The sequence below is a fragment of the Strongylocentrotus purpuratus genome, unplaced genomic scaffold (assembly GCF_000002235.5).
Source record: "Strongylocentrotus purpuratus isolate Spur 01 unplaced genomic scaffold, Spur_5.0 spur5_scaffold_5, whole genome shotgun sequence".
NCBI classification, from domain to species: domain Eukaryota; kingdom Metazoa; phylum Echinodermata; class Echinoidea; order Camarodonta; family Strongylocentrotidae; genus Strongylocentrotus; species Strongylocentrotus purpuratus.
The window spans coordinates 3,455,820-3,479,317 of record NW_022145611.1 but is presented as its reverse complement, the minus strand read 5'-3'; the positions used below and the strand labels follow the sequence as shown (position 1 = coordinate 3,479,317).

Below are 23,498 nucleotides of genomic sequence, written 5' to 3'. Positions count from 1 at the left end.
AAAGGAAAATTTTGATGTAGAAAGGTGGGTGAATATTTATTAGTTTGGGAGCCTGTCCAAAAATTGTCACCTCACTCTACCCCCCCCCCCCCCCCCCCCCCCCAAGAAAAAAGTGGCTAGGGGGCTCCGAGGGGTACAGCCATGGTCAGACCAAGCACCTTTTTTGTCACCAAGTTTAATACCCAGTAAATGGTTTAAATTGAGGGGTCAAATTGTATGTATAGAATAAGGTGGATATTTCTGGGACAGGCTCATAGCCTAGCTGAGAAGGTGATCTTTATCAAGAATGCTCAGAATGAGCGAAAGAAGGAGAGAGGTTTATTCCAGAAGATGAAGGAAAAGTAGAGGATGAAGAAGAGAAATTATGCTACATGCACACCTTCATATTTCATGCCTTCTCCGACCATCACGGTATAAGTCACTCAAAAGCAGATTGATGGCAGTTTGAACTAAATTGGACAAAAAAATAAGAAAGCTGGGAATTTTAGAAAATTTACTAGAGGGAGCTTTGAAATGGTTGAATCAAGTAGTATCACTGTGATGTTGTGCCATACAACAATGACCCTAAAATATAAATGTATTTTTCTTTAATATGTACGAATTGGGTCTTTTCTTTCCCGATGACCTATGATAGTATACCATCTTTAACAGCCCCCCCCCTCCCTAGGGAGAAGGCCATTTCGATAAAACGGAAATTGATATTTTTGTACAAGGCCAGCAGGAGAGTTGTCCATTATTACAGCGCAATCCACTGACAAAATTGCCAACTTAAGATTTGCATATGTATAGTGATATCATATTTCAAATGTTCATAAATTGTTCAATTTATTTCAAACTTTCGCCATTCACTTCATTTTTCTGCTTTCATAAAAATTAACTTCCGGTAGTTGCAAATATTGGATTGCCCTTTCAATTATTGAACCTTTTCACTTCCTTTCACTTCTATCATGTAACCATTGTTTTAACAACCATACACACAAATAAAACAAAAGTCCAAAGATATTTGGTCCTCAACCATTCTTTATTGTCCAGCGATTCTGCTGATCAATCTCAATAACCTCTCGTCATGTCTAACAACATGTGACTGTTAAATAGCCCCTGACCCACACAACGTTTTAAATAGCCCTAGACCCACACAACATTCTAAACAGCAAATGGGAATTTGAATTAATCCACACAGGGCAGGTCGAGTTCTGGAAACCAAAAATAAAAACAAACAAACAAAGCCCCCCCCCCCCCCCCCCCCCAAAAAAAAGAAGAAAACATGCCAAATGACTTTCCATTGAATGCATGTGCTATGTTTGGTAACCCTAAAAAACCATCTGGATTTCAGAAAATAGATGTACAGTGAATAATTTTCAGAGTTTTGATAACAACATATATTTGATTGTGTTGGGTTAATAGGGTTGTATGGTGGTGTGTGTGTGTCTGTCCGTGCATGGTGTACATGTTCGGCAATAACCGCTCATCTTAGTTCAGTGAACATTTTAGAGGGACAAATGCAAGATCTATAATGTTACATTGTTTTGCAAAATAAAGTTTTCATTGATATGAAAGAAAGTAACTATACATGTATATTCACTTCCTACCTATTGAACTAGACCTGTCATAATGTGATTTTTTTTTTTTCTTCAAGTCGTTGCCTTTTTTTTGTTTTCATTACGCATAGGCCCTATCAATTTCCAGCAACAAAAACAAACCAAAATGACAACCAATTTTTATTTAAGCATTTCTACTATTGTGGCTGGATAAGTTACATGTATTTACCGTGGTAGAATTATCTACACTGCATGTATCTGTTTGATCTTCTATATTATCTGCAAAATGTAGATGCATATAAATGCTTACAATTGCAATTTTACTTTGAATCATTCAAAATGTAATGGGAAATACAAGCAGTCTGTGGAGTTAATAGAAACAGAGGTATACCCCTTAAGAACCTGACTTATTCCCATTAAATGTAAGGTACATCTATAGTGACGGCAACACATAGGGACATTTACATGAAATGCAATCATATTACTATCTTACCAATCTTGAAAATTGAATCATATACAACAGATTTTCTGGAATAAAAATCTTGGTAAATAGTGTTTACAACAGGAGTGCAAGGACCTTTAGATAAAGAGGGATGAGAAGCTCAACTGGTACTGGAGTACAAAAAATTGACTATTTACAGATCTTTTTACAGTCTATGAAAATATTAAATAATTTTCAAATCTTCCCCAAACTTGAAAACAATGGAGAGCAATATTCAACATTATGAGTATTTGTATCCAATGTTTGTTTTTTTGTCACCATCAAAATGAAATAGAGGTGAAATTAAAAGAAAGAAAATACACCTAGTACAGGCAAAGCTCTAAACTACACTAACTACATCTACAACCATTCTTGTGCTGCGATACCACACCATATTGAGAAGCATTAACAATAGAGGGCACTTTATACTCAACTATTTATAATATTAACAAAATAACGGAGAAAGAGAGAAAGAAAAAAAAAGGTTGTTCCTACAGTGCCTCTTGTATACAAAAAGGAAGACATTTTCTTTTCTTTAATGCTTTATTTTCGTTTTTATTTTTTTAATTTTGTTTTAAAGTTGATCTGGGATAACCTCTTTCTATATAATCATGAAATAAGATTAGCCTTCCATTGTACACATGAACTACTATGAAGAATACATCCCTCAATCTAATGTAGAAGAGGTAAAATGACAATATAGCTATCTTCAATGTTGCTTCTATCAAAGTGTATTGATACCAAGCCTTGTTTCATCAACATGCTATTATCAGAATGATAACTTCTTAACACGTAAAGTACACAGAGATTACAACTTATTACGACATGTCAATATCATAAGCATGCAAGCATGTAGAAACAAATTTCATCCTATGTAAAGGCCTTTCCAATTGAACTTAAATTGTATTAAATATTAAAATGACTTAAATTACTCAAGGTCTCAGGACAAATTAGTTTTTAAAGAAATGTGTAACATAACCAATCTTGGTTAATTTATATTACTTTCCACAGAACAGGGCTTCTCAAAGCAAATATCCAATAAATACATTCACTTTCAAATGCTGCAACACCTTTGTCTGTAAGCATGCTAGTAACCTCATCAACACTATATTTACAGCAAATTTCATTTTCTTATACTACATGTTTTTTGTTAATTTTTTTTCTCAATATTTAGTAGAAAATTCATACCACCATATAAAACTGATAAAACTAAGAAAACTATAATAATGACTACGGTACAGCATACTACACTCTTGAATATAAGAAAATTATAATGACTGATTTCTCTCCAAGAAAATCCCACAATCACTTATAGTGATTCTGGTAAAAGTGGGGCAAAACAAATGAATAACTTTACAAAAGTCACATTAACTTGTTGAAATGATGTCAAAAATCAAACTTTACTTCATGACCTTAACACAGGTAAGCCATAGGTCTTTTCTGGAAAAGACGACCGCATATACCTTTATAGCTCATCACTCTAGACCAGGAACATGCAGAAGAAAATAGAATCTGCTCTTGCAAAACCAACTGAAAAGGCAATCATAAATAACCCAACACAACAAACTCACAATCTTATTAACATCAACAAAGAGAAAACACACGGCATCCTGAGATATTGAAGATTTATCGTTGTCGTGAGCTCTTCCTTGATGTGGGTGTATCCTGGTCGGTAGGACCGTCTTCAAGACTAACCTCAATGTCTGACTCCTTAATACGCTTCTCAAGGAAGGTAGACATCTTAAGACCAGCCTTGTATTCAGAGCTAGAACGCCGGTTGTACTGCTGACAGTTGGTGAAGATGAGTCTGGCGTCAGCGATAAGCTCTGCTGCGCTAGAGTACTGGTAGTCATTGACTTTGGTCTGCATGGATGCAAAGTCCATGGGACGCTTGATGATGCGGTAGTAGTCAGGGGCCTGAGAAAGAGAAAGAGAGAGAGATGGGTGATGGGTAAAGTGGCTATCCACATACAGGATGATCTACTTATATCTCGTAGCAACACAAAGAAAACTGTTATAGGTACAGGTCTCCAGAAGCAGTCTATCAAAATATCAAAGAAATCACAATTTAACCAAATCTTTATCGCTAGCCATCGTAGGTTTGAGGATGATTTATTTGTGCCACAAATAAAGAGTTTTGGGTTAAGACTGTCATGCTTGTCACTATGACAGTTTACACACAGTATTAAGCACACTATCTTCACCTCTATGAGAATCAATCCAAGTATGCATAGGATGTAATGGTGTGATATATTGAGCTATATATATAATCTCCCTTTCCCTGTTTTAGCGTGCATTGGTATTTTATAAACCTAACTTGAGGTAATTATGTCATTTGTAGTTTAAGGAGCCTATCATCCACAGGCTCTCTCACTATTTAAGTTAAACTGAAGGGAAATTGTCTGAATAGTGTGTACCGGTATTGTATGTACATGTATATTATAATCATTTTCCAATATTTTGTTACACCCTTTGTAAAATGAGATATTGTGGAAACCAATAAACTATCTATATCTATCTATAAGGTTTGAATATCCTTGTCTTCCTAGTTGTATAGTATAGTTATGTCCTCTACCATTACAACTACTTCAATCAAATGTTAGTTTTATTTATGGGAACCTATAATCTACAAGCTGAGCTTTTTAATAGGTTCCTCACATTTCACTCTGTATAAACTTCTATTCATTACAATTAATTTCGACGTCTTTTCAAAGAATTAATTATATAATGTGACACTTTCAGTATATTTCATATTATGTTCTAATTTTGTCAAATATGTAAATTCCTTTTATTTGTGAAATGTGAAATAAACGTGAAACTTGAGACTGAACATGTTCAAAACTAAGCTCTAAATAACATTAGATTGAGCATACTGGATAGATGGAATCAAAACTACAATGAAAGTTCCATCAATGCCAATATAATGCAATGATGCAATTCCCTCATCACAAGCATTTCAGTACACCAGGTGAAGAGTAAGTCCCTCTATGCATGCACATTGTGAAACTTAAACATATTAAAGAAAGAGTACACATTGAACAAAGAATGACATTGTGATTTTACTGACCGCTTTCTTGCTGACAGCATTGAGGAATGGACGAACATCTGGATGTTTGATGAGTTCCTTCAGTAATGCTTCACATTTATTAAGCTGAGTCAAATCACCCCTACCACGCCCACTGGATGTCCTGCGGTTCTTGGCTGATGGTCCTGAAGAATCGGAAGCGGAATCTGCAGCACAATAATCAAGCAAATTTCATTTTTGATTCATTGACAAAATATAGCTGAGCATAGAACATTTTTACCAAATTCATGGGCAAAACAGTATAATTGGTTTTTCAGGATTTAATGCCATACATTTAAACATGATATGCTAGGGAATGCGTATCAACTTCAGAGAAAATTGCTACCAACACAATTTACAAATACTCTGTATGAAATGAAATATTACTGCTCTAATGTACTGTTTCTATGATTGATTCAAGGGAAAATGTGCACAAACTTCTAATTTCGAAACTAACATTTATTTCATGTCACCAAAACAATTTACAATCTTTTAAAAAATAAATTTAGCAGAGGAAAAGATGACATTGGACCTTGCATTGCATATTCAACCCCCTTCACCATTTACCAAATCATGCATTTTTAATGATACATAAATCCCCATGCATCTATATTTTCATTTATTGAATTATTGTCTTTTTCGTTCAGAGAGAAGCAATGATCTATCACACTAACCATCTGCATTCAGACTTCCATTGAGAGCTACTTTGAAGAGACTTCTCCCAGAATTCTTTTTCTTCTGAACTTCTTCCTGTGATGACTCAGAGTCTGTAGATTCCATACTCATGCCCCTCTTCTGACCCCTCCTGTCTAGAGATGACCCTCGACCTCCCTTCTCCTGTACCTTTGACCGGCCTCTGCTCTCCTGAGACGATGAAGATTGTTGTCCCTTCTTATCTTGAGAGCTTAGTTGGCTCTTCTTGCCACTAGAGCCTGAGATAGGTTGAGCATCTTTCTTTGAAGTCTTGTTTGATTGGTTAGGTTCTGGTGTGTTTTGTCTTGACTGTCTTCCTCTACTCTGAGATCTGCTCCTTGAGCCAGTCTTCTCCTGAGCCTGAGCCTGAGCCTTGGGCTGGGTCTTAGGACTTTCCTTCTTGGCAGGTTTGCTGCTAAACTTCTTAGCTGGGCCTGATAACAGTACACATAATCAGTTTCAAAGCATTTTTTTTTTCCTACAAAAATTAATGATTGCTTTCTATACTGTTTCTTTTCTCCATTATAAATCGAAAACAATTTTTTAAATAATTAAAATGAATGTGACTGCGTCTCTAATATGCCTCTGCCTGTATTTTCTTTGATCAATTATCCGATGACCTTTAACAACTGACTTCAGGATACCAAACTCTTTTCATTTAATCTTTTCATGCTCATACATACAAATATTGTATACAGTTTGGTTAACATTCTCCAGTCAAAATAAAATAGTCTAAAACTAGTTGAAACACAGTGAAAGAACGCACCTTTGTTACCTGTTGGTACTCTGATAGCAGCAGACTTGGTTCCCTTCTTGCAGTTCTCACACTCCCAATGTCCTTTAGGCACCTTGCGTAGGACTGGCTTACAGCACTCCATATGGAAAGCCTTGGGACAGGTATCACAACATATCAGCTCACCACCATGACGACATCGAGAGCAAACATCCTCATGTTCTATCTCACCATCATTGCTTCCCATTTCCTCCTCAGAGTCAGCACTGCAGGATAAGGCATTCAAAATGGAGGTTCTATTAATACCCCGATACAATGTACGCATGCTATATATTGCTAAACTGGTTCAAGTTTCCCAAACAATATTACAATAATCAAATAACGCATTGGAGATTGATTAATGCATAATTCTACCACAGCATAAACATATACTAGGAATCAACACAAACAGCAGTCTATAGGTAGATTATTCTCAAAGATTCTTTCATTATCCAGATATATGAGGACCCATTTTATTTTCACAAAATCTTTCAAACTCCCACTCTCCAATATAAGATCAAGCAGAGAGCCCTTGCTGTAATGTAACAGTGAAATGTCCATCATATAAATGTGATGTAAGAATTAATAATTTAATTGAAAATCAAGCAATTAGCCTATATTGCCAGGTCAACTGCTATCAAAGATGTTGGATATTTCCACTTAAATTTTACCAACAAATCAAATGTCATGCACATTAGAGAATAGAGGTACGTGTTCAAGTTTTGCACATGTATCTAGTGATTTGATACAATATCACTACAGTCAATAACATGTATACAATAACAACCATGCACTTCTTTTTAGTTTGGAGACAAGAGAATTAGTAATCATTAGTGAGGACCATATTCCATGCACACTAATGGGCAATCATAATAAACATTGCAGCTGAACATCAAATACAATACCTCTACTCTATTCAACTAAAATGTTTAGCATATGAACATTTGAAACAAAGCAATTGTAGATCATACAAGGATACTTTCCTTAAGAAAGGAGTACAGGATGAGCATCATTAAAGGAAACCTCACCCCAAGAAATAACTTTACTTATTCTGAGAGATTTATTATTATCTTGCCCATTAATCTACAAGATTCCCCACACAAGAGTAATGTACAGTTTCTCAGCACGACATGGGCATCGCTATTTTCTTGATAACACGACGTACTACGTGAAGTCATTTATCAAGGAAATTTATTCAAATTTAGGGATGCTTCTTTTCCAGGTGTGTGTGGTGATGAAGCATTTCATTCACCTGCTATTATCCTTTGCACTACAATTTCCAGAACGCTAATTGCATTAATAAGTTTGTGCTCTTCCGGGGTGAATGTTTCTCATAAATGAAATAGATTTGTCAACTGCTATATTTAAGTATTTTTAAATGAATAAGGTACAACTGTTCCCCTGATATATATTTTTCACCAAATAAAATTTCTTTCTTCTGAGGTATGATTTTTCCTCATTGAAAAGTAAAGGTTTTGTTATTGTTTTAAAAGTCTTTCCAACTAAAGCTTAGTGCATGATACTTCTACAACTTCACCAAGTGCGTCACATTTTCAAGAAAATGGCTGCGCCCATTTCATGATAAAAGGTGTCACATCATGCCAAGAATATATTTATTTATACTTGTCTCTTGTACATTTTCGTAAAGAATATTTTACATCAAAGGGCAGGAATACATCTCATTTTTCAGAATACCTACACTTCTACTCTGGGGTGAGGTTTCTTTTATCAGAAGTTTGGAAGCCCCGCCTCATAATTTTGTATTCTGCTATTGATATAATGTACACCGGTACATCATTACATTTTGCTCACTGAGTGGCCTACAATTAACTCATCTAAAAGTGTAAATTTATCAACTTAAGGCATCATCTGCTCCTACTAGATGCAGCCATGTTGTACAAATTTCCAGGGATCACCTGTGAAGTTGTGACGTAGTGGACAAAGAACTTGTTGGACTCTTCAAGCATGTGCTAGCACTTTATACATATTTTTGTATTTTGAGAGATTTTGAAAAATTATTGATCTTGGCCTAAATCAGATCTTGTTATCATAATTGCTGCATAAAATATGATAAATTTCAAATGTTAAAAAGGAAAATAAACAACAGTTAAGAAGAATGGAGAACATAGTAAAGCTTTACAATAAGAAACAAGTTATGATGGTTATGGCATGCAATTATGACATACAGAGATTGAGATCAGATTCCGGAGCAAACATTGTATGAAAGAGACAGATCATCAGACCTTCAAAGAAGTATCCGTCAATTCCGTCTCTTCCATACCACAATGCAGGAGCACACATAAACATGCATGAGATAGGGTATTCAGGGACCTCGACATATATGCAGAGAAGTTGTAATACACATATTAAAACATTGTGCCATTATTGATGTCAAAAGAGAAATTGAAATCATCAAAGTCCCATCTTGGTCACAACATATGGAAGGATTTATATATTGGATGAAGCCCCTATTGAATCTTGAAAAGTAAGGTAATATAGATTGATATGCGATAGAAACTTCATACATAGGTTGCTTTTTTTTGTTAAGTTGCAATGTCATTAAGACACACATGTCACAGAGAAATTTTAGTTAGAGCAGAGATTCTTCACCATTTTTGGCCCATGACCCTCACACTACTCATCAAAGCCGTTTCCCAACATGCAAGACACAAGACATGATTACATACAGGGTCAAGGGATTGAGAGGGGAGCTTCTCATTAATCTGAGGGAATGTTGGATGAATGGATGGATGGAAGGGATCAAACACATGCCGGGTTTTTACTTCTAGATGCATTGGGTAGAAGACTGGGATAGACACAACATGTGATTTACCCGTTGGTGGTACGATCCATGACACATAGTGGACAGAACCAGTGATCTTGGGTAAGTTTACTTAGGGGAGGATCTAGGCATTCACAGTGGTAGACTATAGGGCAGTCATGGCAGAGTATGAGCTGGCCAGCATGTCCACATGACTGACATAGCTCATTGTGATCAAGAGCACCGAGTCCCCTACGAGCTACACGGTTCATGGCATCCAGTTTCCTTTTACATAATGAGCAAAGTGGATAGGGCATAGCAAAGAGGCAAGATTGAAACCACTGCACCATCATCAAAATATAACAAAAAAGTAATTTTGTATGTCGTAGAAAGAGTTAAAATCTACTTAATGAACCAAACAGCCAAAACTGAAGCTAACTTTGATGATATGGCTTGTACAGTCAAACCTGCTTTAGTGACCACCTGTCTACAAGGACCAGATTTTTTGTTTTTCTTGAAAATGGTTTCTCATTGAAACATGTACTAAAGGAACCTGTCTACAAAGACCACTTTTTGTGTTTCCCTTGGGCGGTCGCTGAAGACAGGTTTGACTGTATATCAATTGAACATGAAAGATTTGCATCAACAGAAAATTATTAAAAATGAAGAAATATCATGTCTCATAAGCCAATAAGCAAGATCAGTTTGGTTTTTATTTCAGTAATAAAACTTAGTCAAATTTACATTCGGTTTAGGGATCTAGAAATATCATGCCATTTAATTCTGAAATAAAATGAAATACCATTTAATACAATGAATTATCATTGATACCTCACAAGGTTTAATTTCCCAGAACCACATTTTTAGTTTCTGAACCATACAATTTGATACAATGGTTTCTTGGGTTTACCATATTATAAATACATGAAAATAAAACGTATGAATATAGCCAGAAATGTGTAAACTGACACAATCTTTTCACAAAAATAAAAAACCTCTTTACTGGAAAAAGTGAGTTATTGAGAGAGAATTAGGTAAAACTAATGCAGCAACAACACACTTAACACACTGCAGTATCAGTAATAGAAACAAACGAAATTGAAAGAATATAAAAAAGATGAGTAGCCAATATGAAAAGCTATGCTGAATTCTGACAGAATCCAACTGATACAGACTGAATGTCAAAATCTACAAAGAAATCTTGTCTTGTATGCTAAACAAAATAGAAAAGACAAAGTACTATACAAGGAAAGATGAGACCATATGACACCTCAAAAGCATTGCTCAGATATGCAGCAGTAAATCAGTGTTTTTTATGATGTAAAGTGAAATACGCTGCCAATTTCCTATTGTATAACACAGAGGTAAATGCCTAGAACCTTTGTTGAATGCAGTAACTATTCATTTACACGTAATAAAAAAGTGGCCTTTTTCTTGCGGTGGTTTTCTGCATTTAATTTGTTTAATCTGAACTGAGCCTTAAGGGCTCGTAATACAATACAAAGTCCCATATGTACATATCCATGTCAGCAGATCTGTACTTATAAGTTTGCCTTGCTTTTCAGAGTTTCCTAGCATTTGCTTGTAAAAACAACCCTGTAATATTTCATACAAATACTAGTAATACAAGTAAAATAACTTTCACCGAATGAAGGTTGATATACTTTACCTCTCATTATCTTCTTCATCCTCCTCTTCATCTTCCTCCTCCTCTTCATCTTCTTCCTCATCCTCCTCCTCTTCTTCTTCAGAAACATCAACTTCCATCTCCTCTTCTTCACTTTCCACTTCCTCCTCTTCTTGGGTTTCTTCTTCCTCCTCTGAGTCATCTTCACTTTCTTCTTCCTCCTCCTCACTAGATGATTCCACTACGACTGGTTTCTTCTTAGCTCTCTGTTTATGAGGGCTCCTCTTGATTTGTTTAGGGGCGCAGTCTTTGCAGAACCACTCCCCCTTTGGAACTTTCTACAAGCAGAAAAGACAGTCACATCTTTCAATATGATCTACAGTTCAGTTGTAGTGAGAAAGTATGCTCATCATAATTGCCAGCAAAAATATATCTAGTAATAAACTAAGTTAACATAATATCATGTTTGATTCAAATAATTGAATACTCCGTAATAAGATATTTTGGGGATTCTAAATACTTTTACGACTCTAGAACTTTGTCTTCTAAATCTAAAAGAATTGTCTTCCTAAATCCAAAAATTTAATCAGTTCAGGCTGACACAGTACTAAATATACATGATTTCAAGTTCAGTTAAAATCTGTTCAATGAATTTCCAGTTATTGAGGTAACAAAAAGTGAGAGACAAAAATATTAATAAGTCAACATAGCTGCATAATAAAAGTGGATGATAGCCGCACACAGATGTGGGCTGATTTTCAATCTTTTGACATGCACCTGTTTTTCCAGCACACAAAAGAGACAAATACTGAGAACTTCATAGAGCAGAGGTATTCATGAATTCTTCTTCACCTAAAATCAGACTAAGAATATCATCCTTACACCTGTCTCTTTCATACCACTTAGCAGGAACATACAGATATCCTTATCAAGTATTCATTCTTTTACATTGCAGCTTTGGAGATCCACATAGCTACAAACTCATAAACATTTCCAATAGCAGATTCCAAAGCCAAGGTTTTAACTGTAGTGAGCAATATTTGATGCAATGTTTCATACCTTGAGAGGGGGTTTGAGGCAGAACATGTGGTGGCCTCTGTTGCAGCTATCACACAGCAACATAGCTTCAGGGTTGCCACCACGACGGCACATCCTGCAACGAGCCTTCAAGATAGATTTATTCCATGTGACTGATCGTTCAAGGGTTGAGAGATGAAGGAAGATCTGAGACAGGCTGGTACAAGCCATCAATGATTCCTCCCAACACTCACGACAAGTCTTCTTCGGTTTCTTCTCTGTATAAGAGAGATACAGGACATGGTTAACTGGGTGTGTGCCTCATGGGGCAAATAAATAGGTTGTTTTTAGAGCTGCTTTTAAGCTAAACTGCATTGCCTTATTTATAATCAATACAAACTATCCATGTGAATGGACATTGCCTAAATGAGACGATATGAAATGAATCTCTTCAGTTTCTTGAGTCAGAAGTTAGAAGTGAACTTTGTCATGCTTTACATTGAAACAAAAATATCATGTTAAAGGGAACAAGAAAAAAAAATACCTTGCTAACACAGAAATAATGTTTTTGGAGGAGTTTTGAGCTTGTTCGATGCAAGCCATTATAATACTGCAGGAAACCAAAGAGGGCAGCAGAGCAGGGAAAGGAGAAATTAACATGTATGATTGAAAATCGGCTGGATTACATCAATAACAATGACTACCTAGTATCTCCCTATTATCATTTCACTGTGTTACGGAAGTGCAACAGTTTGGGACCCTTCAGGTCACCAATTGACTCAGACCTTATAAGATTGTTCTTATTTCCAATGATACCAATATTAAAGTAGGAAATAAGGTATTTTTCATAAATGTCTTTACTTATTAATAACAAGAAATTTCTAAAGATTCAATAAACTGTTTTTAAATCAAATTGGCAATATGTACTGTGCCTAGAAACAAAGTATTAGGCGCATTATAAATGTGAGCAATCATTATTATTACTGATTTCTTAAGACAAATTATTCTTTATTCGTGTAGGTAATACAAACTGTTTAAAAGAGAATTCGTTCTACGGCTGTGATAGAATATTTGTCCATATACATGTTGTCAAAGTGAATATTCCAAAGCAAAAATGGGCTTTCAAAGTAATACAGTAAATATCATTTTTCTTCTTGAATCATCTTGTTGGTGTAAACACCAAAGACATAATAAGCTTCCTTCAATTCCAAACATGTATACATGTCCATTCTGTAGAAGGTACTTAGCTAATTCCATGCATGAGTGATTTTGAATCCAATATCTCACCTTCTTCATCTTCTTCTTCTTCTTCTTCTTTCTCTTCCTCTTGCTTCTTCCTTGTTCTTGTCATTGGTTTGTTTTCTTCTGGGTTTCCTAGAAACAAAATAATAATTATAATAATAACAACAATGAAAAATAATAATACACTTAAACAGCACTGAATTATAATGTTTCTAGGCACTGTACTGCTATCACCCCAGAATTAGCTGAGCTAATCCCCGTTTAATTTCAATCTTATCATGGTCGGGAAGCAGACTTACAAGATTTAAAAAAGCAATTGTTTTGCCATGAAGTAGAAGTATGTAAATATTTCACTTGGTATTAGCTGTAATCCAGAGATAATTGTGCATGAGAGAAGATAAGTAACCTACCCAGTGGTGCCTTGAGGTATTTGATGTCTGTACCTTGGGATACCTGCAGTAGAGAACAAGCTAGATCTCTCACCACATTATCAGCTAGGTCTGGTGTGTTACATCGGGTAGAGGCTGGGGAACCTGTAGGACCGGCATCCCCCTTCTTGAGAGAGGTCAATCTAAAGAGAGAAGAGGGTGTTCATATGTAAAGATAGGTCATGATCATAGAGAGGTCAATCTACAGAGAGAAGAGGGTGTTCATATGTAAAGACAGGTCATGATCATAGAGAGGTCAATCTAAAGAGAGAAGAGGGTATTCATATGTAAAGATAGGTCATGATCATAGAGAGGTCAATCTACAGAGAGAAGAGGGTGTTCATATGTAAAGACAGGTCATGATCATAGAGAGGTCAATCTAAAGAGAGAAGAGGGTATTCATATGTAAAGATAGGTCATGATCATAGAGAGGTCAATCTAAAGAGAGAAGAGGGTATTCATATGTAAAGATAGGTCATGATCATAGAGAGGTCAATCTAAAGAGAGAAGAGGGTATTCATATGTAAAGATAGGTCATGATCATAGAGAGGTCAATCTACAGAGAGAAGAGGGTATTCATATGTAAAGATAGGTCATGATCATAGAGAGGTCAATCTAAAGAGAGAAGAGGGTATTCATATGTAAAGATAGGTCATGATCATAGAGAGGTCAATCTAAAGAGAGAAGAGGGTATTCATATGTAAAGATAGGTCATGATCATAGAGAGGTCAATCTAAAGAGAGAAGAGGGTATTCATATGTAAAGATAGGTCATGATCATAGAGAGGTCAATCTAAAGAGAGAAGAGGGTATTCATATGTAAAGATAGGTCATGATCATAGAGAGGTCAATCTACAGAGAGAAGAGGGTATTCATATGTAAAGATAGGTCATGATCATAGAGAGGTCAATCTACAGAGAGAAGAGGGTGTTCATATGTAAAGATAGGTCATGATCATAGAGAGGTCAATCTACAGAGAGAAGAGGGTATTCATATGTAAAGATAGGTCATGATCATAGAGAGGTCAATCTACAGAGAGAAGAGGGTATTCATATGTAAAGATAGGTCATGATCATAGAGAGGTCAATCTACAGAGAGAAGAGGGTGTTCATATGTAAAGATAGGTCATGATCATAGAGAGGTCAATCTACAGAGAGAAGAGGGTGTTCATATGTAAAGATAGGTCATGATCATAGAGAGGTCAATCTACAGAGAGAAGAGGGTATTCATATGTAAAGATAGGTCATGATCATAGAGAGGTCAATCTACAGAGAGAAGAGGGTATTCATATGTAAAGATAGGTCATGATCATAGAGAGGTCAATCTACAGAGAGAAGAGGGTATTCATATGTAAAGATAGGTCATGATCATAGAGAGGTCAATCTACAGAGAGAAGAGGGTATTCATATGTAAAGATAGGTCATGATCATAGAGAGGTCAATCTACAGAGAGAAGAGGGTATTCATATGTAAAGATAGGTCATGATCATAGAGAGGTCAATCTACAGAGAGAAGAGGGTATTCATATGTAAAGATAGGTCATGATCATAGAGAGGTCAATCTACAGAGAGAAGAGGGTGTTCATATGTAAAGATAGGTCATGATCATAGAGAGGTCAATCTACAGAGAGAAGAGGGTATTCATATGTAAAGATAGGTCATGATCATAGAGAGGTCAATCTACAGAGAGAAGAGGGTATTCATATGTAAAGATAGGTCATGATCATAGAGAGGTCAATCTACAGAGAGAAGAGGGTATTCATATGTAAAGATAGGTCATGATCATAGAGAGGTCAATCTACAGAGAGAAGAGGGTATTCATATGTAAAGATAGGTCATGATCATAGAGAGGTCAATCTACAGAGAGAAGAGGGTATTCATATGTAAAGATAGGTCATGATCATAGAGAGGTCAATCTACAGAGAGAAGAGGGTATTCATATGTAAAGATAGGTCATGATCATAGAGAGGTCAATCTACAGAGAGAAGAGGGTATTCATATGTAAAGATAGGTCATGATCATAGAGAGGTCAATCTACAGAGAGAAGAGGGTATTCATACAATACCGCCCAGAAGTTATTGGGCATGCGGGATCGTGTTTCACGATAGGAGGTTAGCGTGATTGTAGACGGGTTTTATCGTGTTTTTATCGTGAGAAACATCGTGATTTGTATACATCTCTATCATGATTTTTTTCCTCAACTTGATCAACTCGCTAAATCCCCGATGCATATCGTGATATTTCCTTTATATCACGATAGAACTGCGCACAGCATGCTGTATTTATACGCTTGCTGAGCCTGCGCATCCTCAAACATACCGATGCGCGCTTGCCACTGACGTCACAATCACTTGATTATTACATCACAAAAGCGTGAATGAATGCTCTTTTCATTCCATGCATAAATACACGAGACAATGTGCTACGCGTACGGGGAATGTTTGGGATTGCGCATGCGGAGAGAAAAGTTATCCGATGAGAGAAGTGCAGAAACCAAGAACCAGGTGTCTAATTGGCCTTTCCCACGATACGACATCTTTTTTTTATTTGAGGGGGGAGGAATGTTTGGGATAGCTCATATCATGGCAGAGGAGATCCGAGAGTATATCAAGAGTTAGACCGAAAGCTTCAGTCTCTAATATCGACGGCTATTCCGCTTATGTTTAATCCGAGAAAGACTTGTCGTTAACATTATTTGTTGTGCAGCCATCTTGATTTGAGTTAATGAATGCTCTTTTTTTCCCGGACGTCCGATACCTACATGTGCGTACGAGTCAGCACAGCTTGACCCGGTGATATTTTGATATTCATAAACGCGTGATCTAATTCGCCTAAATTTCGCCATTGCAATTACTTGATTAAAATTGTAAGAATTTTAAGAAATATACATAGTTTCTTATGTCCGATTTATTGATCGGAAAATTAGATCTAAATAAGGAAAAACGGGAAGAAAAGAAAGGCTCACCCCCCCCCCCCCCCCCCCCCCCGTCGTGCGAGCCGTAAGGGTCACCGTCTGTGTATGAGCATGAGGAATGTTGACAAATGTAAGATTTATCAAGAGTAATGACCCATATCAGACGGTTATTTCTGTCTAATCGAGAGTATTCATCATTACATGTACATATCAGATCTAATATGTGGGTAGAATCTTAGAATTTATGGATAAATGCGGCTGTTATTTCTAGAAGAATTATGTGTATGTTGTGAGATTTTCAGGAAGGCGTGAATAATTAAGGGAAGAGGAGAGAAGAGGCGAGAAGAGGCGGAGGGGTACCGTTACCGTTAGCGTGACAGGGACAGAAAAGAAAGAGGGAAGGGAGTGAAGAGTGAAATATATCAGACAAAGATAATTAAGAGAGATAGAGAATTGAAAATTAACAGAATAAATAAAGGATCCGTAACTCCAAATAATAAAAAAAATATTATTATTTTATTCATTCATAATACCAATCGGTTGACCCTGTCCCTACACATTACAAATTTTGCCACAGACCGCAAACGCCATTTTCATAAACCAGTATTATCAAAAACAAAAGCAACGCGATCTCGATCAGCCAATGTACCTCGTGGTCCACAAAGTAGTTGAAATTTGATATGTAGTGCGCGCGCTCAGGGATTCCCGGAATTGGAAAACCCCTCGATCTCGATCTCCATTTTATGACATTCAGTTTGCATGCAAGCTAAATACATGTACACATACCTGGGTTGGCAAGCTCCCGTAATCAAAATTGGAGTAATACATAAGGAAATAACAAAGAAATACACGAGGATTGAGGACAAAATATAAAATGATAGAAAGAAATCTAAGAAAAACATAAAGTATTAAAACACATTTACGAAGGAATAAACCAGAAGAATGATTAATAATGATAATAATAATAAATAATAACGGCTTAACAAAGATCTACATATGGTAAGAAATAAGGATAAAAAAAAAAAAAAATGATTGATCGAATTGATAGCGAGAAAAACAAGGAATTAAACAAAGGGGGGTGATTGTGCAAGGGGGTAATTCTCCTTGAACCGTAAGGAACAAGCGAAGGGAATACATACACATATTTATATTTCGAGAAAAGGTAAAACAAAGAAATAAAAAAACAGAAAAGATGATGTGGTAAAGATTTAAAAAAATGCACGCGCTTATAGTTTTCTCTCGAAGGTTCAATCATCACTACTATGATCACGTGATCTTACGGCGCGAACATGATCTGTTTATACTAACTTCTGAGATAACCACATGCTGCCAGACACCTTGACTCCAAACCCATTGTTTAGAAACACTTGAAACACAATATGAAATGTACGTAAGCTCTCTTGTCATTTAAACATTCAATTCATTGGCGAAAAAATTAGAATTTCCGATTGATGAAGTTCTCTGCTTGTTTCGTCTGTCTATTTGATTTGATTTTTAGATTTACTCTTCTTCCTTTTCCCCTCCTTCCTTTTCTTTTCTTCTCCCCTCCACACCCCCCCCCCCCCCTGCGTCGCCAATGATACGAGTTTGCTTTTAAAATTATCATTTATTTTATATCCGATTGCGAAGCAGCAAACCATAAATGAATTGAATGCAACATCAGGCAAATTAATTATAAATATTATTAGCGCGAATAAACGTTAGAGGGACTAGAACAGGAGCTATTATTGTAAAAATGTCCACAAAAATAAAACACAACTTCGCGAATGATAGTGATACGGGTCTGCTTTTAAAAATAAAATCTATGTCATATTCTAATGCGAAGCAGCAAACCATGAATGAATCTAAAAGGTTGAAAGGTTTGTTTTAATTCTTAATCTTAAATTGACTAACTATCTCTTAACAAATAATTGCGAATGTTAATCAAAGCCAAAGGCTGGACATACGAGAACATAATGAAATGCATCATCTTGTACTTTGAGATCACATATGGAACACAATTCTACAATTTCTAGAGGCTGACTTTAGTGACGGTCAGGTGCAGACGGCAGGGCAGCTTACTATTACCACATCGATATTTATAAAGAGATGTTCTATCACTGAAATCCAACTTTAACATATATTCTTCCAAACCGATTTCCTGTTTAAAAATTCTGTAATTGAAACATGAACTTCATGAACTTCATCGTTCCAGTTTTGCAAATCAATGTCATTTAATCTACGATCCAACTTTTTTTCTTCCTTTCCAACATCCTATTTTTTAACATCGCCATCGTACAAAGTAATTATAAATGATAAAAAGAAAAAGAGGTGTGAATGACCTAGTTTTCAATCTTCGGTTAAAAATGTCATTGAATGTTATCTTTGTTATTTACGATGTGTCAGCCGAGGGGAGCCAGCTCTCAACGCATGTGGCAGACATAATCCTACTGTTTATTTCTCAAAAGTAAATGTACGTAAATGTCTCCCTTAGTATGATTTCGCTAGCCTGCGCTCCCATCAAACATTTTTCTTTCTCTCTCTCTCTCTCTCTCTATTACGTGTAGTCCCCCCCCCCCCCTCGTGAAGATACTAGTGGGATTTCCTCTCGTCTCTCTTGCTCTCCAAATACGTAGGTCCATGCTCTCACCCTCTTCTTTGTCACATTTCTCCACCCATGAACGTTTTCGTGTACGGAAAATAGACTAACGTATTGGTGTCTTGCCTACTTATATTTAGTCAACCCTGTTAAGTAGATAATTATCCATTTTATTTGTTTTTTTCCCCATCCTGACCTCGATCATAACTCCTTTCCTTCTCGAATAATATCTTCATCTATATCCAGCTCAACACTACCTCCCTCTCAATTATCTCTCTCTCTCCTACATGTTTTCCTGTTAATTCAACTCTGGTCTAATCCACACTCCGAAGACAGTTACAGTAATTGATCCATGCCATTTTTACAGATTTTATTATTTATCAATCATCCAATGCCGTCGACTAAAAATGTTTATTTACGCGTGTTTTGGTAACCTTGGTTACTAGTCCACCTGGCAACTTTTACGCGTGACCAGTAGGCAAGAATGTCCATGATTGGACGTTTTCTTTTTTAGGGGTGGAGACCCTTCTTACGGCAGTCTTGTCAGTGATACTGATAGGGCAAATGAAAGAATCTGATCGCGTGCGTGTTTTCTGAAGCGACGATCTTGGGAATATTTTTATTTTATTTGGTAGAGGTTGAATTGAATTGAATTGAATTTATTCACCACTTTCATGGTTGTGGAATGAGATACGCATATCTGGAGTAGGCGAACAGAAAATATGGCAGTGAAAATGAAAGGTATTGTGCTCACAATTATAATTTCAATGAATGCAAATCATGCAAGTTTTTGCAACTTGAATATAGTTAGATCTACTCGTTGCTTCACCGCATCAGTACCCGATGCTTATCCGCGCCCAGTGTCAGTGATTTTATAGCGACGGCTTTTACTAGTATTTAACTGTGTGTAATGTTTACTCGTGAATACTTTCTATTGTGACGTAAACAAAGACACATACGGAACTGCGCGTACAAATTATCAAGACTTAGCGCGCGCGATGAGCAAGACATGCGCTTGCAGAGGACATGACTTGACTAGTTGCAAATACTCGCACCATGAAACACGATAGACTATCGGGGGATTAGGCGGGTTACGCGCATCCCCCGATAGAGGAAACCATTCACTAGTGTGCAAATTATCGTGATTTTTATCGTGATTCTATCTGTATTTCATCGATATTTTATCGTGATTTTATCGTGAAATACCCATCGGGGAAAACCCGCCCCGCAAAAACATGCCCAATAACTTCTGGGCGGTATTGTATGTAAAGATAGGTCATGATCATAGAGAGGTCAATCTACAGAGAGAAGAGGGTGTTCATATGTAAAGATAGGTCATGATCATAGAGAGGTCAATCTACAGAGAGAAGAGGGTGTTCATATGTAAAGATAGGTCATGATCATAGAGAGGTCAATCTACAGAGAGAAGAGGGGGTTCATATGTAAAGATAGGTCATGATCGCTTCATGCACTTTTCACAGAAACTAGAAGGGTGCTATTCTGAAAATAATGTTCTATTTTAAGTTAGTAACCTATGTTATTGTCAGAACAAATCAAAACTAAGACAAGTCATTGGTTAAAGGGAAATCCAACCCACATGACATCTACTGTAAAAGAAAGCAGAAAAATCAGTGAAGCAAACTGATAAAATTTTCAATTAATTCTGACTAAATATAAGAAAGTTATTAATTTTGGAAAGTTGTAATCACTATACGTATGTGCACTTTAAATTTCCTGAAGCGGTAATGTCAATGTGATGTAGTGCCAGACTTTTCTCCCATCTATTCCAATATACAAAATTACTGAAATTTAAATTTTTCAAAAGTTCATTGCTCAGGAGGGTCTGTTCTTCTTAGAAGGCCTATAATAATGTTCTATCTATAATATATTTTGAGAAGTGCCCCAAGGGAAAAGGAACTTAAGAGAAAAACAGAAATTAATGGTATTTTTGTACACAGCAAATGGGAGTGTTATCCACTTCCTACGTCACAATCCACTGACCGAATTACCAATTTGAGATTCGCATTAACTTAGTGATCTCATATTTCAATTCATAACTTCCTTACTATTGCTTCGATTCATTTCAAACTTTTTCCATTATGTTTCTGTTATTTTTCTGCTTTCATAGAAATCAACTTATTACAAGTGTTGGATTGCCCTTTCATGTCTGCACAAAGCTGGCTGCATTCACATAAAGTAATGTTAAGAGACATCTGTGCGAGCATCAATGGTAAGCATTTTGAGTTTGTTATGAGAATTAACATATTTTTAAGTAACATAAGAGATAACATCATTTTCAGAATACGGCCCCAAGGGAATTTTTACTCAATAGAAAGATGAAATCACCGTTCCTTTAGTAACTTAAATCTTTCAATTACCCTCAATTATGAATTAAAATTATGTCTGAATAAGAAATTAGGACGCTGGTTATTAATTAGCGAGTGAAGGGGTAAGTATTCAAACCTTCACCCATCACACTCAATATCCAGCATCATTAGTATTCATAGTGAATGCAGTTTGGCTACTGTAACCATATACATGAAATGAGCTACCTAAGTAACCTGCTCACCTGTCCTTTGTCTTGGGTTTCTCCTCAGGTAGTGGTAGATCAGACAATGACAGGTTAAGAAAGTCACCATCATCTGACATAGAACGTGCCCAGACAGGCCCCCAGGAGATCTCCTTACACTGCCGATCATAAGATCCCTGCTCGATGGCTTCTACCCAAGATGCTCGGTCATTCACCTGTCATTCAAAACAAAATACATTATGTAATATGAAGTGGCCTTTCAGACCATGTATAAGGATATGATGTGGGTTGGAGATGAGTTCATGATGGCAGCACATGATCAACTGGGCAGTTAATGGTATTCTAAACTACTTTTTAAAAAGACAGCCATTAATAAAGTGTATAGGCAAATGTAAATGTTCTGTCAAGATTTGGCAATCAAACTTACACCAGTACAGTTGCCTGACTGTTGACTAAGATTCATTTATACTACATTTTTATTCAATGTCTTATGAATTTGATAGAAGAATGCCTCATATGATAAATTCGTACCTTGACAAAGCCTAAAGCTCCCTGCCACAGACGGTCTTCGATGTCCAGAATCTGTTCCCTGAGCATAAGTTCCAGCTTCTCATCCCCATCAGCACTGTTAGACAAGAGGCCCTTCTTGCCACTAGTCATCTTAACCTCCACTTGTTTCTTGACTCCAGGTTGGTAATCCATATCTGCTTCGTCTGTTGGAGGTTTAGTTAGGAAGTCTGTGGGTACTTCACTCATACGGCCCATTATAGCAGCCTTGTCCTGTTGAAGGCTATCTCTGAGAGATGCTTCCCTGAGACCACGTGTGTTCAGAGCTTCTAAGAGCTTGTCAATCTGACTAGGTTCATTATAGAAAGCCCATTGACACTGTGAAGCAGCTGGTGTTGGCCCTGTAGAAGAAACCTCAACACGAAGTACAGGCATTTCTACATCATTGACCTCCATAGGGGTCTCCTTCTCACCATCTGTGAGGTCTTTAGGAGATTCTGAAGGCACATCTCCATTTGTAACCGCTCCATTCCCTATTACATTACTGTCCACGTTTTCCTTGTTACTGCTATTTGAGGTATTGTGCTCGTTCGTTGGCTGAATTTCTTCAGGAGCATCCATATTTTCAACTTTAGTTCTTTGCACGGCATACATGTCTTCTTCCATCTTCTTAAGCACATCTTCATCAACATTCCGATCACACTCCACAAATAATCCTGGTAATGAATTGAACTTCCAGTATCTGCGGAAGAATCTGTCTTCTCCGATCGGGGTTACATTGTACTTCATAATGGCTTCATTGATCTCCCTTGTCAGCTGTGCTTCCTGCTGTATAGACTCAGCTTTCTTTTCAGCACTTTCCTCTGCCATCTCTTTCCTCTTCTTCTCGATGTCAGCAAGAGACATCCCTGGTGTAGGGATGTCTGATGTCTCCATAGAGTCATTGGGGGATTCCCCTTTAGCTCTAGACTGAGGTCTACTTCCTGGTTGTTCTGGAGTGCTTACATTAGAGCTACTCACACCAGGAGTCACCCCATTCTCTATAACACCTTCCTGTGATATCTTAGCAAGCCTATCCTTCTCAACTTGGAATTTCTCATTAACCCTCTCCTCCATTCTCAACCTCCACCTGTAATGCAAAGAAAGGAAGGCAAAATGCAAAGAAAATATTGAAGTAATACTTCATAAGACTTTGTATGTCATGGGCTTTTAGGCTGTTTAACATGTACCAATCACCTGAAGAAGAACAAATAGGTGTGTATATATTGATAGAATGCATAAAACCAACCTAAAACAAACTTCACCTGTCATTTTGACTAGACTATAGCCACTAAGAACCCTTTACAGCA

General features: G+C 36.7%; 1 protein-coding gene across 3 annotated transcripts in view; it reads right to left on the bottom strand.

Annotated features, from left to right (window-relative positions):
* Nucleotides 1–1,002: 1,002 nt before the first annotated feature.
* The window catches only part of LOC577837 (bromodomain adjacent to zinc finger domain protein 1A), a 40,002-nt gene continuing 17,506 nt past the window's right edge, over nucleotides 1,003–23,498 (bottom strand). The window contains exons 15-25 of one of the 3 annotated variants that reach the window (XM_011681784.2): nucleotides 22,174–23,278; nucleotides 21,682–21,857; nucleotides 13,606–13,766; nucleotides 13,241–13,327; nucleotides 11,996–12,231; nucleotides 10,979–11,274; nucleotides 9,382–9,594; nucleotides 6,543–6,775; nucleotides 5,758–6,210; nucleotides 5,087–5,250; nucleotides 1,003–3,936 (exon numbers count right to left, since the gene is read on the bottom strand). In XM_011681784.2, the coding sequence (XP_011680086.2) occupies nucleotides 3,646–3,936; nucleotides 5,087–5,250; nucleotides 5,758–6,210; nucleotides 6,543–6,775; nucleotides 9,382–9,594; nucleotides 10,979–11,274; nucleotides 11,996–12,231; nucleotides 13,241–13,327; nucleotides 13,606–13,766; nucleotides 21,682–21,857; nucleotides 22,174–23,278 (3,415 nt within the window). In that variant the 3' untranslated portion in view covers nucleotides 1,003–3,645. The remainder of the gene's footprint in view (nucleotides 3,937–5,086; nucleotides 5,251–5,757; nucleotides 6,211–6,542; nucleotides 6,776–9,381; nucleotides 9,595–10,978; nucleotides 11,275–11,995; nucleotides 12,232–13,240; nucleotides 13,328–13,605; nucleotides 13,767–21,681; nucleotides 21,858–22,173; nucleotides 23,279–23,498) is intronic. The other 2 variants (XM_003727135.3, XM_778045.5) reach the window with 2 other exon arrangements.